At 42.8% G+C, this 18,150-nt stretch overlaps 1 protein-coding gene across 1 annotated transcript; it reads left to right on the plus strand.

Annotated features, from left to right (window-relative positions):
- Positions 1-7,221: 7,221 nt before the first annotated feature.
- On the plus strand, positions 7,222-8,178 carry LOC132318282 (protein phosphatase 1 regulatory subunit 3E-like). The gene has a single exon (XM_059825061.1). It carries the CDS (start codon positions 7,222-7,224, stop codon positions 8,176-8,178), a length of 957 nt encoding a protein of 318 aa, XP_059681044.1.
- Positions 8,179-18,150: the final 9,972 nt, after the last annotated feature.

An 18,150-nucleotide genomic window follows, 5' to 3' on the forward strand; every position in this document is an offset into this window, starting at 1 on the left:
CTTAGCTTGTTTTTGCAGCTGGAATCAGGCAAGTGGATCAGTTTTACCCCAGCCTTGCACCTGGTAATAGAGAAACACGTTAAATTTAGATTTAGTGAGAGAAACATGTTTAAATTTAGACAAGCCAGAGCATTGTAAGAAGGAAAATGTAGAAGAAATAGCATTTGCTGATGTAACTGAACACTCAGGCTATTTGTGTTTTCTTCTGAGTACAAAATAACATGTAACTGGAATTCCTCGCTGGCCCTATTTTGTAATGTTGCACAGTGTCGTGGTTTAAGCCCAGCTGGCAACCAAGCACCACACAGCCGCTCGCTCACTCCCCCCAGGTGGGATGGGGGAGAGAATCGGAAGAGTAAAAGTGAGAAAGCTCATGGGTTGAGATAAAGACAGTTTAATAGGCAAAGCAAAAGCCGCGCAGGCAAGCAAAGTAAAGCAAGGAATTCATTCACCACTTCCCGTCGGCAGGCAGGTGTCCAGCCATCTCCAGGGAAGCAGGGCTCCATCACACGTAACCGTTACTTGGGAAGACAAACGCCATCACTCCGAACGTCCCCCCCTTCCTTCTTCTTCCCCCTAGTTTATGTGTTGAGCATCACATCATATGGTGTGGAATATCCCTTTGGTCGGTTGGGGTGAGCTGTCCCGGCTGTGTCCCCTCCCAGCTTCTTGTGCACCCCCAGCTACTCGCTGGTGGGGCGGTGTGAGGAGCAGAAAAGGCCTTGACTCTGGGTAAGCACTGCTCAGCAGTAACGAAAACATCCCTGTGTATCAACACTGTTTCAGCTCAAATCCAAAACACGGCCCCATACTAGCTGCTATGAAGAAAATTAGCTGTATCCCAGCCAAAACCAGCACATTCTAGAAAAGACCTGAAGGAAAGAAGGAACTGAGGCGTTCCGCAGCCCCGCCCCGGGGGTGTCCTGCTTTACCCGGGTTACCCTAGCCCCGAAGCGGCTTCTGGGCCAGCGGAGCCCCGCTCCCTCCTTCGCCCTCTCGGGGGCGCCTTCTTGGGGGCGCTGCTCCCTCCAGCGGCCTGAGGCGGCGGGGGGCGCCCTCCTGCTCCGGCGCCCGCCGGTTTCCCGGGCAACGCGGGGGGCGCGGGGCGGCGCCGCAACGGTCTGTGGGGAAATGGCGGGGCTCCTCCGTGGGGCCTGTTCGGGAGGGGAAAACGCCCTGTGGGCCTTGGGAGAGCTGCCCAGGCGGTGGGACGCAGCGGGGGAGCTCCGGAGGTCCCTCCCGACCTCACATTACCCCGTGGGTCCTGGGATTTGCACGGATATGGCAGACCTCGTACCTGGAAGCTGGCTGCTGGTTGGAAGATGGCCGGTGGGGAAGGACTCTGAAGCCTAATGATGGGCGGGCGTCTGGGAATCGTCAGCCCAAGAATGGCGTGTGGGAGAAATGACAGAACTGGGCAGCTTGGAAGGGAAATCGAGGAGAATGCTGAAAGGGGTACAAAGAAGGAGAGAACCTATATAGAGGTTTAAAAACATGAATAGGAAGAAAGTAGTGCGTATGAGAAAAATGGATGTGAAATGACCAAATCGGAGGATAAGGAAAGAAAAACTGTGAGAAAGGTGAAGAAAAGAACAAATACAAAAATGACGAGACAAACAGATCTTACAATATAGGGAATCTAAATAATCTCTTACAATGAATCACTGCCTGACCCATGGATCTTTAAATATGAAACATAAAAATGAAAATCAAGCATACAATGAGCACATTTTTATGTCTAAAATCATTAACTAGCACTACTGAGACCATTTGCAGTTGCTAGAAAGTCCTTTATAACATGGATGGCATGAAGACTGAGTCACAAGCACTTTTACCAGAAGATGGGATTTGGGGACATCCTGAAGTGCATTTATTCAGATATTTGCATGAAAATCTCTGTTAAAAGTTCTGGGACTGAAAGAGTCCTAGTCCTGCTAGCTGTTACTTCATCCTTGTTAAAAACATTCAATCCTCTTAAAGACAGCAGAACTATTTGTATAAGAAAAATACTTTAAATGCTCTTTGTCATCTTCTCCACAAAATGAGATATATCTGTTTGGGTTTTTTTCTTTTCCACTGTTGTCTTAATTGAGGCTTTTTTTAGCTTACGCTCTCTCCAGAAGTCTTAAGCCAATCACTTAGAGTCAACAGAGATGGTTAATGCTTAACTAATAGAATTGTGTGTGAGCTTCATCATATAGTCAGGCAGATTCACAAGGTCATGAACTGAGGTAAACTCTTACAATTCTATTTCCTTGTTAATATTGTATCTTCATTTGGATCCTGATATTTAAAAAACAAACCAAACAAAAAAAAAACCCAAACACAACCAAAACCTCACAAACCAAAAACCAACCACAAGGCAACCTTTTCAAGTGTCACATCTCTGTTTAGCAGAACGTGCAGCCCTTTGGAAATTATTCAGTGATCCTTGTTTGACATCAAATGTCCTTGATACAACTCTGTGAATCACACAACTTGCATCTTAATAAAGACTGCATATCCTGGTTAGGCGAAGGTAATATTTGGTACAGAAGATCGATACCATTGTTCTTGAACAGAATACTTTAATTTTTTATATATATATATATATACTTCAAGCATATTACCTAATTCTGATCTGGCACTTCTCTGAGATGTGACTAAGATATTTTCTTGGGGAAATAAATAAAGTCTGAGTTAATCATTAATGTGAAAGGGTGTGGGAAGGTATTTTTTAAGTATATGCATGCAGAACAAGTGTATCATGCAAGGCTTACAAGCTGTCAGTATAAATACCATTGTCAGCTTCATGTAGTCATATATGATTATTAACCTCTCGGGTGATACTCTAGTGTAACACCTACATAGTTCATCAGCTTCAGAAGGGCTGCACAGATACAAATGAGAGTAGAAGCTGACCTTTCCAATTCACATACTGAGTCACAACTTCATCTCAAAAGCTGATGTAATCGTAATGCACTTCACCTTTACATCCATTTTATCTTCCTACAATTCTCATTACTAAAAATAAACCTGTTCTGGAAAGTTAAAGTGGACATGTGACGGTGGCCACTTTGGATAAGCCCCAGCACTCAGACACTCCTCCCTATTAATGGTTCCATCGTAGTTCTGCCTAATGCTCCCCAGCGCTGGCATCCGCTTTCTCCTAGATTACCTGGAGTCAAGACAACACATAAATGCAGCAGAAGAAAGCTCCCAGTTCATTGCCTGCATCGGTTTTGTGTTTTTCTTTGCGAATCATTTAAATCTTAACACAAAAGGGGACCAAATGTCTCTGTTCGGTTAGTTGGAAGTTCTCGGGCATGAGACGGATTTTAAATGCAGTTTGGCACAGCAGAAATGTCAGGGTCACTCAGTGCTACATCAACAGAACAAGAGGCTGTCTTTAACATTTTTGATGTCAGCTGGAAGATGCGGAGACGGGTCAACAAAAAGTTACTAGGACAATGTTATTAGGACAACCTTTTATCCTATGACCATGCTATTTAAATCTGCAAAGGGAGAGGGATCTATCTGTAGGAATGAAAACAATGCCTGAGTGCCATTTCCTAAGTCTGTCGACACTAATTGTAATGTAAGACCTTCTGCTTTTCTTACCCTGTAATGGAGCAACACTGTATAGCTCTAGAATTTACATTATGACTGCTCTATTCCTGCTGGCACCTTCAGAATTATCTTGTCATAAAAATACTGTTTTCCAGGGAGAAGATAATGGGTTTTTCTTTAAAGGGGCTAACTAGGTCAGTACTAACGATTTCTTTATCAGCTTTGTTATTGACAGTATTATTTAGGAAAGAGCCTTGGATAATGTCCTCAATATAGCACTATAAATGAACAGACAGATTAGACGTTTAAACTTACATGTTCAAAATTTTGCAAACTAAATTAAGATAGAGAGGGGGTGGTGTATGGATGCCTACCACTGCATATATTAAGCCATAGTTTCTGTACGTGTGATAGTGCTTGCTCGCTTCTAAGGATTTAAGCATTTGCTGTGTACAAATATTTACAGTAGGCAAAACCAAAAGAACTTCCTTTTACAAATGGTGTCTGCTGCGTCCCACTTTGAACTCGTACCACAGTTCCCACATCACAGAAGGATGCACAAGGCTGCAGGCTATTTGAGGGAATGTCTGTGTGTCTGTTAAATTTCAGTGCTCGAAACTTTCATTTACTCTGTCTGTCTTAAATTCACCAGAGGCCGAAGACCAGCCTAGTAATAAGGACACCCTCAGAAGTGAAAGATGTGGGTAAGAGTCCCCTCAGCTTCACCCTTGGCAAGTGAGCAAAAGGGTAAAAAGAAAGCAGCAGCATACCTCCCATGGTAGATTCAGTGAGACGTGCTGGGAATGTTCAGACCAAGAGAAAAAAAAGTGAGAAATACCTTTGTTATGGGTTCTGGTGGAGTTTGCGTGGTAACAGTGCTCAACAGAGACAAGTTTGAGGTGCCCCTGTGTGTGCCAGAACTTGAGGTGTCTGGGGAAAATTGCAGGTGCAAATGTGAGCACCTTCAGGATTAGCTGGTGAGTTGATGTTTTGACAGTTGAAGTACCATCTAATCTTGATTTTTTAAAAGCCTGTAAACGGGTTTCTTCCACTCTACTCCAACAGGATCGCCCATGAAATTATTTACAGCGGGCATGCATTTATATCTTTCTACCCTTTTCTCCACTGTCCACATGCCCACACAGTATTCTCATTCTCTTGCAAGACTGAAGAACCATCAGGTTTTACCTGATGATGACAAGAGCTGAACTCAACTAAAGTTTCTGAACTGTCTTCTCATCATGTCAATCAATTTATATGGGTTTCCCTCTGCATCTCATGTTGCCTTGACCTGGCTAATCCAAAGCTTACTACCATGTTGGGGTTTTTTTGCTTTCTTATCACAGGATTTTCTCATTTTTTATGCCAGTCTTTGGTTTACTAACTTTGGGTAATCTGTGTTTTCAACTCGGTTACATGAACTACCTCACCTACAATCACCAGTGAAGAAAGGAGTTGGGTTTTTTTCATTCCATGAAATATTACCAAGGTTGTGGGGAGAAAAGAGGAGGCCTGAAAAAGCCAAAGAGCAGGAGTATTACACAAGTTTATGAGAAGACGAAGTTAGGCAACTAAAGTTATCAGAAGAGGGGAAGTTGAACTCTTCTAAGGAACCTCTATTGTGTAAAGTACAGCAGAAGCTAAATTACTCCAAACAGTCGTGTTCCCCATGTATACCACAAAGACATATCCAAAACTCACTCGATGTGTAATCATCTTTAAGCCAATTTAGTTTATTAGTTCTGATAGTTTCATAATAGTTTAAAAAAGGCAAAGACTTTGCATATTAATGTAACAAATAAAGTTCTTACTGTTTGCTGGTTTAAAAGTGAATAACAGCAACAAAAACAAGTGTTAATTTCTCAGATAATTTTAATTACAACAGTTAGAAACTACTAAAAAAATACTTTTAAAGGATGTAGTTTTAAAGCCTGTTTCAACAATTCTTTGGGTCTATTCTTTTTCTGCCCCGAATTAGTATGAGTCGACTAAAACTAGACGTGAGTTCATGTTGTTTTCCTGAAATACTCATTTTTGGGAGGGAGGCATGGGAAAGAGGCCTAATGAATCTTTCCTGTAGCATGCATTAAAGGACAAGTGAGACAATTTTAAGATCCTGGGCTAATGAGTTCAGATGTAATGCTTTATGTTATTACTATTTGATTTTTCAAAACCTATGATCCTGTGAATGTAAGACAACGACACGACAAATCACTGGGAAGCACAATGGTGTCAAATTTAAAACTGCTGGGCATATTTTTTCACTCCTTACTTATGAACCATCTGTCATTAAAAAGATGTGGAACCCAGTGGTAATGACCTAGGAATTATTTTCATACTTATTAATAAAGGAATTAAAGTTGATAGTTCTAATACGAGACAGTGGGGAGCTTTCCCCCGTGTTCTGGTGGCTTTTTTTTTTTTTTTAACTCTTGGTCCTTATCGGGTTTACTTGTCCCATTCTTAATCTCATCAGCCGCATTTCCACTGCCTACCCTTTCAAAGGAAGACAAGTGCTGCAGATAAAATGATGAAGGTGTAAAAGCTCCTGCTCAGAAGCTAAATCAGAATCACATGTCAACACAGTTAAGGCTCAGTCTCTGGCAGGATGGGAGGATCATTGTTTTTAATGCAATTTACTAATTAAACGTGAGTACCAGATTACGGAAAGTCTGGAACGAAGTGGCTCGCTAAAATAGTGTTTTAGCTGCTTGAACTGCCTGCACCAGAGTCTGGTTTTCATTAAACTATAATTCATTTGAACACTGCTCGGCAATTATTGAATACTCCCAAAAAGAACGAGCGCAGTTTGTGTTTCATAATCAGCCCTCCTGGAGCTGCTTTTACTACAGACGGAAATCTGTAGCAGGGCTGCGGCAGGTGTATTTTATTCAGCAGATGTACTGTAAACGCATTACAGCAGATTAGCTGGATTTCTTCCTGTGAATGTACACTGCGAGATCCAACTTGCAAGCCAGCTGTTTCTTACCGGCCCGTTTAATCTTCCAGAGCCCGGCTTTGCCTCTTCCTTTTAGCAGCTATTTCCGTAACGGATCGGACGAGGGAGAGCGCCGCTATGAATTTTAATGCTTCCACCGGGGAATCCCTCCCGCCTCCTCTTTTTTGATGCGATCCTCGAGGAAAGACCCAGAACACAGCGAGGAGGAGGAGGAGGAGAAGGAGGAGGAGGACGGCGGCGGCGTAGTCGCGGCGTTGGGGAAAGCGGGAAGGGGGAGCCGCCGGGAGAGGGGGGCCGGCAGCCGCGGGGTGTAATTAGGGAAGGTGGCGAGGACGACTCCGAGGCGGGCAGAGGGGCGGGTGGGGAGCGCGGAGCCATGGGGGAGGAAGGATGACTCGGGGCGTATTTCGCTGCCTGACCCCGGCACGTCAGCAGCGGCGGCAGCAGCCGGAGCGCCGCGGTCCCGCCGCCCGCGGACACATGCACCCGCCGGCATCCCCCGGGGCCGGCCGCGACGGGGACAACGCCGAGGTGATCCCGCTGCCCCTGCGTCCAGGCGAGAGGCAGAGCCCGCGCACCGGGCGCTAGACCGCCTCCCCACCCGCACGCCGCGGCCCGAGGGGAGGAGCGCGGCCGGCCGGGAGGGAGCGGGGCGGCGGGCCCCGCGCCGTGCGCCAGGCACCGGCAGAGCCGCCGCTCCCACCGGGCCCCCCATGGATAAGGCGGGCTCGCTCCACACCTCGGTGCCCACGCCGCCGCCGCGGCTCTACCTGCCGCGCAACTTCAGCTGCAGCGCTTGCCTCTATGGCAGCCTGGCCGAGCAGTGCAAGGGGGGCTGCAGCCCCGACGGCGACGCCGCGCCCGCGCCCGTGGTGCGGGAAGCGGCGGGCGAGAAGCCGCCGCCGCCGCCCCGCGGCCGGGAGCCCTCGCTGCCCGCCGTGCCCCCCAGCCCCACGCAGCGCCGCCGCGCCAAGTCGCTGCCCACGCCCGGCGACCGCAGCCTGCGCCCGGCGCTGCAGCAGAGCCCCTCTCGCCGCAAGACGGTGCGGTTCGCCGACTCCCTCGGCCTGGAGCTCACCTCCGTGCGCCACTTCTGCGAGGCCGACCTGCCGCAGGTGCCGCTGCCCGCCCCGCCGCCGCCGCGCTGCGCCGACCTCTTCAAGACCAGGAAGCCGCCGGCGCTGGGCGACCTGGAGCCGGTGCTCTTCGGGCCGCCGCCGCCGCTGCTGGAGCCGCTCTTCCCGCCGCAGCCCGGCGCCAGCCCCGGCTTCGCCGAGCGGGTGCGGCAGCACAAGGTGAGGCTGGAGTGGGTGCGGGCCGAGCCGGCGGGGCTGCGCGGCGCCGTGCGCGTCCTCAACCTGGCCTACGAGAAGGCCGTGTCGGTGCGCTACACGCTCAACCGCTGGGCCAGCTGCGCCGAGGTGCCCGCCGCCTACCAGCCGGCCGGCCCGGCGGACGGCCTCACCGACCGCTTCGCCTTCCTCCTGCCCCTGGGCGCCGCCGCCGCCGAGGCCACGCTGGAGTTCGCCGTCCGCTACCGCGTCGCCGGCGCCGAGTACTGGGACAACAACGAGGGCGCGAACTACCGGCTGCGGGGCCGGCAGCGCGTCCCGCCCGCCGCCGGCCCGCCGCAGGACCCCGACAGCACCGCCTGGATCCACTTCATCTGAGGCGCGGGGCGCGGCCGCCTCCTGAGGGAGCCGCCGCCCGCGCAGGCAGCGCGGAGCCCCCGCGGGGCCGGTCCTGCCGCCGCTGAGGGCCGAGGGCCGGCGGGGCCTCCTCCCGGGAGGGGCCGGCACCCCTCCGGCCTCGCCGGCCGCCCTGCCCGCTCGGGGGTCTGCGGCCCCGCGCAGGCCTCCTTCCCAGCCGCTTCTCTGTGAGTCGCCGGGAGATATTTTCCTGAATTCTGTTTACAGATGGGAAATTCATATTTTCTGTTTCACTAGCGTTGTCGAGGGGAGACCTTCCAGGCTGTCACTGGGCTGTCGGCAGCGAGGCGGGGTGCGCGGCCGAGGCGCGGTTTCCACCTCCGCCCGGTGCACGGCGGCCACCACGGCAGCAGGTGCCCGGCCGGGCTCTGGAGCGAGGGGAGAGAGCGGCCGCAGGGTGTTTGCAGAATTTGCTAGTCAGGGCCGGGATCCACAGGTGCCAACAAATGCTCCCGGGTGCCGGAGGTGAGGGTCATCTGCTGTCACCCCGGCAGGGTCAGGCTCTGGCAGCACGGCGGGCAGTGCCGCGGGGCGTCCGCCCAGCCGTCCTCTGTGTCTAACCCTGCTTAGGCAAAGCCCGGCACCGGCGAGGTGCTGGGTCCGCGTTCAGAGCCTCGCTGACCCACTCGCGTTACTTGCCCGGCGGGGTTGAGGGCCTGATAGGGCAGGGTTAAGGGACGGATTAGTTTTGAACCCAGGAAGACAAAGAGTACGGATGCCCCCAGGTGTAGCTGTGTTTCATCATGCTGTAAAAATGATGGATCAGTTTAAAGCAAAGATTATTGTTGTGGTTTTTTTTTTTTTTTTTAATTTTGAACCCTGTTTCATGTGTTTAAACATATTTAGAAAAGAAAAGTAACGTCACATACTAATTGAAATGCAACCCACTGAGAGATTTCTAAAAGCAGGTGTTTTGTTTTAAAATTCGCGTGGTATGTTGTTGTAAAGGTTCATCAGGATCTGGTGTTTGTTTCAGCGGGATTGGTCCCATAAAGCTGCTTGTGTTCAGGTCAGAGGAAAGTCATGGAATTGCACCAAAGGAACTAGAGATGGCAAGAGTTGAATCCCTAACTTCAGTCTGCATCCCAAGCAACACTTTCAGTTTTACTCCTGTTAACAGCTTAATTGAATTTATTATGCGAAGGTATCAGTGCAGGAGCCTGCTTTCTGAAAAAAGAAAATGCTCCAAATTTTTCATAATAATTTGAGCAAGTGACAGATTTCATAGAGCTGGCTAAATTTAGTCAGACAAATTGAAGAAAGTCATATCTTGCCATATAAAAATATATCAATGAAAATACAGAGCATGCTGATTTCTGCCTTCAAAGGTATGCTTTAAATTATATTAGCAGTAAACATAGTATTTTCATTTTTAAACTTGCTTTTTCAGGAGTTCAGCGGAATGCAGGTTGTGCTGGTGCCAAATCTAGGTGCTAGTTTTCCAGGATTTAGGTGTATATGTGTTTGCAGGAGCGGGATCTCTACAAATAGGACTCTGAGAGTGGTAAAACCAATGTCAGTGCGATCTTCCAATTATGAAAGGCTGTAAGATCAGGCCTTTAACTTTTTGGATCTTCTGTAGATTGTTTAGGAATGAAATGTGATTTTTAATTGCGTTTTTGTGTTCCTTGAAAGGGTTAAGTGTCCCAAACAGCTTGAGTAATGTCGGGTTCTCATAGAACCTTTTGACTTCGGTGGGAATTGAGAGCGCTTTTGTCTCCTGAGGGTTTGGTTCAGTCGGAATAATTAAACTTACAAATTCTAGGGGAAAAAAAAAGGTCTGGAAACTTGATGGGAAAAGAGTATTTTATTTCATTTCTCTAGATCACTGTTTCTGATTTAATAGAAATAATAGCAAGAGTAGCCTTTCTGTAGTATGGGTAACTTGGTTTTAATTTCCCAGTCAGTTTTCTAATCCCTGTGTTTTTAATAGAAACAGAATATAAAGAAATTTACTGTCAACATCTCCTGACTGTTTCACATTTTAGAATATTAAGGCCCCGATCTTGTAAGAATGTAATCCTATATACTGCTAGTACACATTTATAAAACTAGAGTTGCAGAACTAGCGTCTTAAAATGTTCATGATTAAAGCATGTTAGGTGGTGTATTTGATAAAGAAAGCCCAAGTGTCTTTCAGTTAAACTAACTTTTTTTTTTTATAAGAGCCTTAGTCCTGGAGAGAAGGAAAAGGACTTGTCTCCATTTGAAAGCACTTTGAAATCTGGTGGAAATATAGCCAAATATCTTTTTATGTATGTGTTATAGCTTTGCAAAACATTTTTTGCTTGGCTTTTTTTACCCAAATAGTGAACCAACAACTGTTATGTAGATTGAAAACACTTGGATTAAAAACATAGTTTCTCTGCATTTTAGATTAGCTGATGTTGCACCTCTGCTTATAAAGATTTAACAAGATTTCCTGTTTACTGTTTTAATGGCTTTAGAAATGCAAACGGTGCTAAAACCATTTTTAACAGTGAATATCTCTAATTCTAGAATTTCAAAATTATTTTCCAGTGAATGGCAGTTTTCATTGTCGTTTGACTTAAGCAGCACCTGCAGGTCTCTTAATTGTCTAAAAATCTCCTTATAGCAATTGTGGCTTAAACTCTTTAAGTTTGGAACACCTAAATGGATATACATGCATCAAGTACACTGGCAAGTTATTGTATTACCCTTTTTTTTTTTTCTTGACTTGGGAGAAATTACTGTTGCTCTTGGTTGAAATTTTGTAGGCAGAATTGGGTTATGGCTTTATAATACTGTTCAGATATTACTGCTCTTTTCTTTTTATTTATGGCCCCATTTGTCAAATAATGAATCTGAATGTTAAACCTTTTAAGGGTGTGGCATACCAGAAGGATGTTTCGCAAAACAGAGACTCCTGAGCTTTCAAGCAGTGAAGCTTATCTGTCCGTGACACTAAATTTCATGGGTAACTATATGGGCTTGAACTTGGTCATAGATTATCAATGAGATATGTGCAAGTCCAGTAAAAGACATAGTCTTCTAGAAGCATTTATAAACACCTACTTTTTAAAGCCTGGAAAGGTGAGCTTGTGCCCAGTCAGTTTTGACTAGAGAATGCTATTGATGAAGTCTGTGGAAGAAGTTTGAGATGTTTTAATAGAAACTTATCAGTAGTATATGCCAAAGCTGCACTGCTTTGATTACGCATTTTCGCTTCTATCACATTGATTTATTTCCAGGCAAGATTTATTTAGATTTCCAAAAACATGTTCAGCTGCAATGACTGTGAGTGTTTTTTTCCAGCTGGTAGCGTTCATGTACAGTTTCCAATCCTTTAGATTTCAGCCTGATACTATCTATGTGTGGCTTGCTGGAAGCATTGTGATAAATGGAGATGGAATAAAAATCCCAAATAATAATTATGTAATATTGACATAAATGATGACTTGGAGGAGAAAAACCTGTGTTGAAGAGGATAATTTTGAAGTTGGCGGGACATCAGTCATTTTAATGGGAGCAGGAGCAAACCAACTTTTTAAAATCACATTTCTAAAGAATATAGTTCCACAGAATAAACTTTCACAGGCAAAGTAAAATATTTGAATATTTTCAAGCCAACCTTTTTCTGGAAAAAATGTCAGCTCTTTGTATTTTTGTTTGCGTGAATAGAACCCATGCCACCTTCCTTTCCAAGTGATACTAGAATGGTTTGGGCAAGGCAATAACCCTTAGGTCATGTACTTCACTTTTAAGTGAATTATTCATTGCTTATGTCTCTGCAGATGTAAAAATGTGTCTGTCATTTATTGTGCGAAGTTGTAGCTTTATGAAATGTGCCATGTTATTTTATGTGCAATATAATGGTACTTTATACAGTGAGTCAAATTGTACTGTATGTCTGATATACATTGATGTTTGCTGCTTCACACTTAAACTGGTAGGTTTTTTGCATGTGATTCTATGCCTTTCATGGCAATGTTTTTGAAATCTACCCTAATTATTAGAAATCCTAACAGGAATCCGGACACTTAAGTGACTGTAAACAGAATTCCAGCTAGCTAAACATATTACTATTTACTAGCATAAAATCAGTAACAGAAACTATGTCATACTCACTTTCAATAAATGTACATTATTTCAGGTAACTTAATTTTTTTTCTCCTCTTGCCATTTGCAAGCAACGTTTTGATGTGAATGTGTGCACCTTGGTATCTCAGTAAACAACAGAATAAGTGCACACTCTGTTGTTTCAGCGTTTGTGAGGGGAAAATGTATCACTTGAATGAACAAATGTCTGTTCATGCATAAGTGTGATCTCTTTACAGATACATGAAACTTTTTTCCACAGCGCCAACAGGCAAACATCTGCTAATTCTGTATTTTAATGTAAAGTAACCTACAGAAATACTCAGAATCTGCTTTTTAACGTATTAGTAAATATATATTGAAATTTTCATGTGCCTTTCAACATTTCCTAGGAATAAATCTCATGTGTTCCTTAGCTCTCTCACCAGAAGTCCAATAATGGCTTTGTCATGAAAATGAAATTTATACTAAAAATATAATAATCAATTCTAATTCCTGATACATTTTCAGCTGTGCCAGAAATCCTGTATCTGTAGCAGCTAGAAGAATTTAATATTTTCCCGTACTACAGTGAAAGAAATTGCAGTCAGAAATATGTCTTCCTAATACAATTACGTAGTTAAGTAAAAAAAAACTGTGACTGTAGTTACTATAACAAAATATATTTATTGTATATATTCACCTCTTACACAGATATTCTAAATATATATTCTATCTGAAACCAGAAGTTCTAGTTTTTTATGAAATCTCTTTGTGAAGACATGGTCTTTTCAGCTTTTACTGTTATTTATCCAATGCTGCATAAGCATATTGTTAAAACTTTTGGATGGATTCAATCTGTCTGCACAGTTGTGTCATGAGATTAAAGTGCTCAGTATAAGGAATATCTGAAGAAAATTACTTTTTCCTTCCAATTTTACTGCATGGCATTTTGGCAAATCATCAGTAATTCTGTTTCCTGTATGCACTTCATGTGTACATGTTCTGAACATACGAAAGGATTACTTACTGAAATGAAAATACTTTTGAGCACTGAAAATAAGGTTTTTCAAACAAAAATAGTTTAAGGTAGGAAGTAAATTGAGTCAATTTTGCTGTAAAATAAAAAAAGTAGCCTTATGTAGAGTTGATCAGTATGTTTTTTAAATGGAAGATGGTGATGTTTTTCAAAATTAAACATGTTCAGGGAAACATACCTGTTTCAATGGGAAGGTTTTCTCAGGTGAGAGAGTCAGGTGAAGGTTTTCTGTGAGAGAATTGTCCTCAAATAGTTAAGTGGTAAGAGTTCTTCCTTAAATCAGTGTATGGACTTGAATGTAGGTCTTCCATGATCAAAGTGAATACTGAGCTATAAAACGGTTGGCTATTGGTTGGACTCTTTCTTTATCCAACTTTTAAATATGTCTTTCAGATTATTTTACAGAGAGGATTTTTGACCCTGGATTTTCCCATCTTGTATGAATATCCTCTTCATTCAGCTATCCTGGCTTTTGCTTGAACTTTCTGTTGTTGAGAAAGGTCTGATTTTATTTTTATGCAACATAGAAAGATTATTTTAAATTACGTTTTGAGGGGGAGGCAGGAAAACTGTTTTCCTTTCCATTTTAGTTTTTTAATATTAAAAGAATAGCATGCAGAATAAAAATGTGCTTGAAATAACACATGCACTAGTGATTCCAAAGAATATAGCTAAGAAAAAAAAGTCAAATGCGAGATATGCTTTTTAAAAATATATGTGCTTCGATTTAGCAAGGCAGGGAAAAAGTCCTAGTCTCCAGTGCAAGTGTGTTAATACCAGGGATTTCTTTCTATGCAATATTATGGTGCACCTGGTTTTTCTAGGGATTAACTTGATTGGTATAGTTGTATTGGTGTGTCGCGTGTAGAATATTCTGTTAAGTGTCATTAAAGAAACTGTATGTCTTTCATAATGTTACATCTTTAGGCTCTTTTTTGTCCAATCTGACTTCACTAAATCATAATCATACTCCTTTGAATAACAGTAGCAAGACAATATTTCACAAAATTGCGTAATGAAGTCTTACTTGTTACACTTTACTCTTTATCACCTTCCAGGACAAAAAGTTGTGTTACTGTTGTGAGTTTTAAAATTTTTGTATCTCTGTATCTTAAAAATAAGCCAAATTGTATTATACTTTTAAACTCAAAAAGCTGATATATATGTTTTTAAAGCTGATCAAATGTAGTAAAACTAAAATTGGTTGGGATTACTCCCAAGTCCAGTTTGTAAACTGTGGTATAGCAAACATTTGTGTACATCCTGTAACTGGCTTCACGGAGGTGCACCCTGACATGAAGTTCATGCATTTTAAGGTTGATATAAAATGAACTCTACCTGGGTGCAAAACCTGCCTACATCTGGACAGGAATCCATGTTGTAATGCAGGAAAATTGACTGCTGTGACAGAAAAATTACTGTTCTTGGAATGGTTTAAACCTAACTCCTCTCTTACAGTGTTACACAAATTATTTCCCTCTGTAATGGAGATACTGTCTGTTGAAGACAGTGTTCTTTAACATGCAAGTTTTTATTACTGTTTCTTTGATTTTCCTTGACTTTGTTTAAAAAAAAAAAATTGTTTCTTAACTATGTACTTAACTAGTAAATTACTTTTGGTTGTAGTTTCTTCTGCAATGTTTATATTTCACCAAGTAATGTTTCTTTCTAATGTTTGTAAAAGTAATGTAATATCACCAAAAGTTCAAAATCAATGTTTTCTAATAATGCCTTGTAATTTACCTAGCCTTACAGTATTTCAGATAATTTTCCACCAAAACCGCATCTAGCCACTGATTGTCACAATTATGAAAAATATATATTTATAAACCTGTAGCTTCTAGCTGTTATTAAAGATTAATGACACAAATTGTGAGCATGTGGTGAATATAAACCTCCTTTTTTAACTGACAAACCATGAGTTCTTTTTTGTTGAGGATCTGAAACAACTATGTTCTGATTCATCCATAGTGCGTGCATGAAGACATGTTGTGACGTACCTGCACATCTGAAGACAAATCTAATATTTGGGCCAGATTTTCCAGCCAATTTGTTTTCAGGCAGTCTCCATTAAGAGTGTTCTCTATGGAAGCTGTAGTATACTGAGTTATGTTGGTAATCTGGTCTTCTGAAGTGTAACCATCTTTCAAGAAGATATGGGATGAGATTATTGGTGGGCATAAATGTATGTATCGTTAACACCGTTTCAGACATAGTTTAGCAGTCTGTAGTTCAGAAAAGGATGCCTGTACTTCAACTGTTCGTGACTTTACTCCTTCCTGGCTTTGCATCATTATGGTCACTAGTAACAGTTGAAATGTTCCCAAGCTGCCAAAAGCCTGTGCTAGGTGCTAGAAAGTACTGGACACCAGTCTTTTAGGAGAGGAGAGGGTGGCTTTCATAGAAAGAAGATATGTGAAAAGAACTGTGATTTTTATTTTTTAAAAAATAACAGTTTAAATTTTTCAGTGCTGAAGGACTAAGAGGAGGGTTTCTAAGCCCCATGTATATTCAGCAGTAACTGCGGTCAAGCTGTTTCTTTAACCAGCACATGCCTTTTCCTCCAGTGGTGGTGCAGAATTGAGGCTGTCCAGGTATGAGCTAAATGAATCATAAGGACTCTTCCAAATATTCTTTCAGTTAATTGCTGAGTTCAAAATATTTGTTTCTTGAATAATGCGCTAGTTTTCACAGTCTTTCACTGTAGATAGCATCTTGTCTTACAATGCCAAGAACAGTTTGCAGCTTTTCTTTAGCCAACACTTTTTAAGCCTTCTTTGTAATACAGATAAAAGCCATATAGCCATAAGGAGAAAAAATGTTACATGTTTGTTCTCATGTCATTAGCACAATTTATTTTTCTATACTCTTTCAGAAACATCTGCTTAGCTGTTTCATTATTATTATTTATTAATAGTAAGAATATTTTCATGTGTTTCTTTGGAAGGGCAAAGTTATTAAAATGTAGCCCCAGGTTTCTTTTTTTTTTCCAGAGGGAATGTTTTCTGATTTAATGTCTATCTAATATTTTTGTTCAAGTAAAAATGAACTCTTAGCTCACATAAATAACAGTGTCCAGAACTGTTTTATTAAGGTGTCATTATATAAATACTAGACTGTAATAATTAGAATAAGAGTGCAATTTCCCTTTTCTTTTTGGTAAGGCATATGTTTTGAATTTAAAACTGCTGTTGTGCTTGATTGATCCTGAAGTAATGGGATTACAGTTCTGGGTGAAGATTATTATGAAGTCATGGTGCTATAAAATGGAAAAAAAGGAATAGTTTTACATTGTTCTTTAGTCTTGGATTAATTTTTCTTTTTTTCACTCTTACATGGAACAAAATATGACTACAGCAATTCATCTGACTATTAATCGGAATTACATACAGTAGATAGAGTCTTATTAATAACAAGTGTTAAAATATATGAAGTATTCATATAGTAGTACTACAAATAATGATCGTAACTCCCTATTTCTTAACGTCCCTCTCTGGGCACTTCTTGGAATCTACCAACAATTTTTGTTCTGACTGGTGAGTTGAATTGGCTCAGGGGACGTACTGAATGCCATGGCTGCCTCACATGGGGGAGCCTCTCTCACCGGCGGAGGTGGCGAGAGAGAGAGGAGGATCGGGTGCAGGGAGAAGGGAGAGACCAAAGAGGAGGGAGAGAGAGCAAGAGCCTGGTCTTTCAGCAGCAGGGAGCTGCGAGATCAGCTCAGGTTCTCATGCAACCTCATCCCAAGAGCTTGTGCTGTTGTCATGATCTAGAGCCATGGTTCCCAACCTTTTTTTGACCTCAGGATGACTGTCTCTTCTTCCTTGCAACTCTCCATGTATACAGGGGCAGGTAGAAAGGAGAAATAGGGGTTGTCTGTGCTACTTCTAAAGAGAGGCCCTTTGCAAGACTCTGTTAGATTCTCTATTAGAAATACTAGTTTAGATCGCACAGAAGCAGGGATGTGCCTTAAAGGACCACATTGTCCTTCAGTTGCTCTTTAAAACTATGGAAGATATGGGAAGTAGACCAAAAAATTCCTATTGAGGTTTTGAATGGCTGAAATGTCTTCTTTGTTGTCTGACACATTTACCAGGCCAACTTGATGTAGGAAATGCCCCTTAGTCTAATGGAAACATTTTTGCAGCTTTCTATTGTAGATGAGGATGATACATTGCAGGAAAAAAAAAAGCCGTGCAGTTTTATCACTGGCTTTGCCTTACCATTTGTGGCACAAGTGAGGGGTTGTCAGAACAGACAGGAGTTGCCAAGAATACTTAATTCTCTGTCATTTTCTCTTGATCCAGACCCATGCAGTGAAGAAGGGAGAGGGGCGATGGCTGAAAAACAGAAGTACTCTTGAGTCCTAAGAAGTGCAGACTCATCCTCCTATCTTGTGGATTGATTTTCATGGTTAGAGAAAGGTACAAGTGCTGTACCTCCATTACAATACATCTCTAAGCAAAATACATTCAATAGCATAAATAATTAAACACTATGAACAAATGACAAATAAACCAGCCTAATAGCAGAGGATGTAGGACACTTGTACTGCATTAAAATAGATCAGGTCTGAAGTGACTGAATTATGCTTTGTCAGGAAGAGAGGGATATCGATATTGTGAGGCAAACTCTAACCAATCCAGGTACCACAGACGGAATTCTCCTGCTAAGGACTGTTCCTCTGAGACTGTGTCTCAAGTAGTGTGGGGGAAGTGGAAAAAATTACATTGAGGACACTCCTAAGCTGCTCTCAAAATTTGTTTGTGCCATCTGCAGCACATCTTGCTGGTAATTTACATGGATGGACATTGCTCAAGAGTCTTTTAATGTTGTCTTACATCCATGAGGTCATA

This window comes from Gavia stellata, chromosome 15 (assembly GCF_030936135.1).
Source record: "Gavia stellata isolate bGavSte3 chromosome 15, bGavSte3.hap2, whole genome shotgun sequence".
Lineage (NCBI taxonomy): Eukaryota > Metazoa > Chordata > Aves > Gaviiformes > Gaviidae > Gavia > Gavia stellata.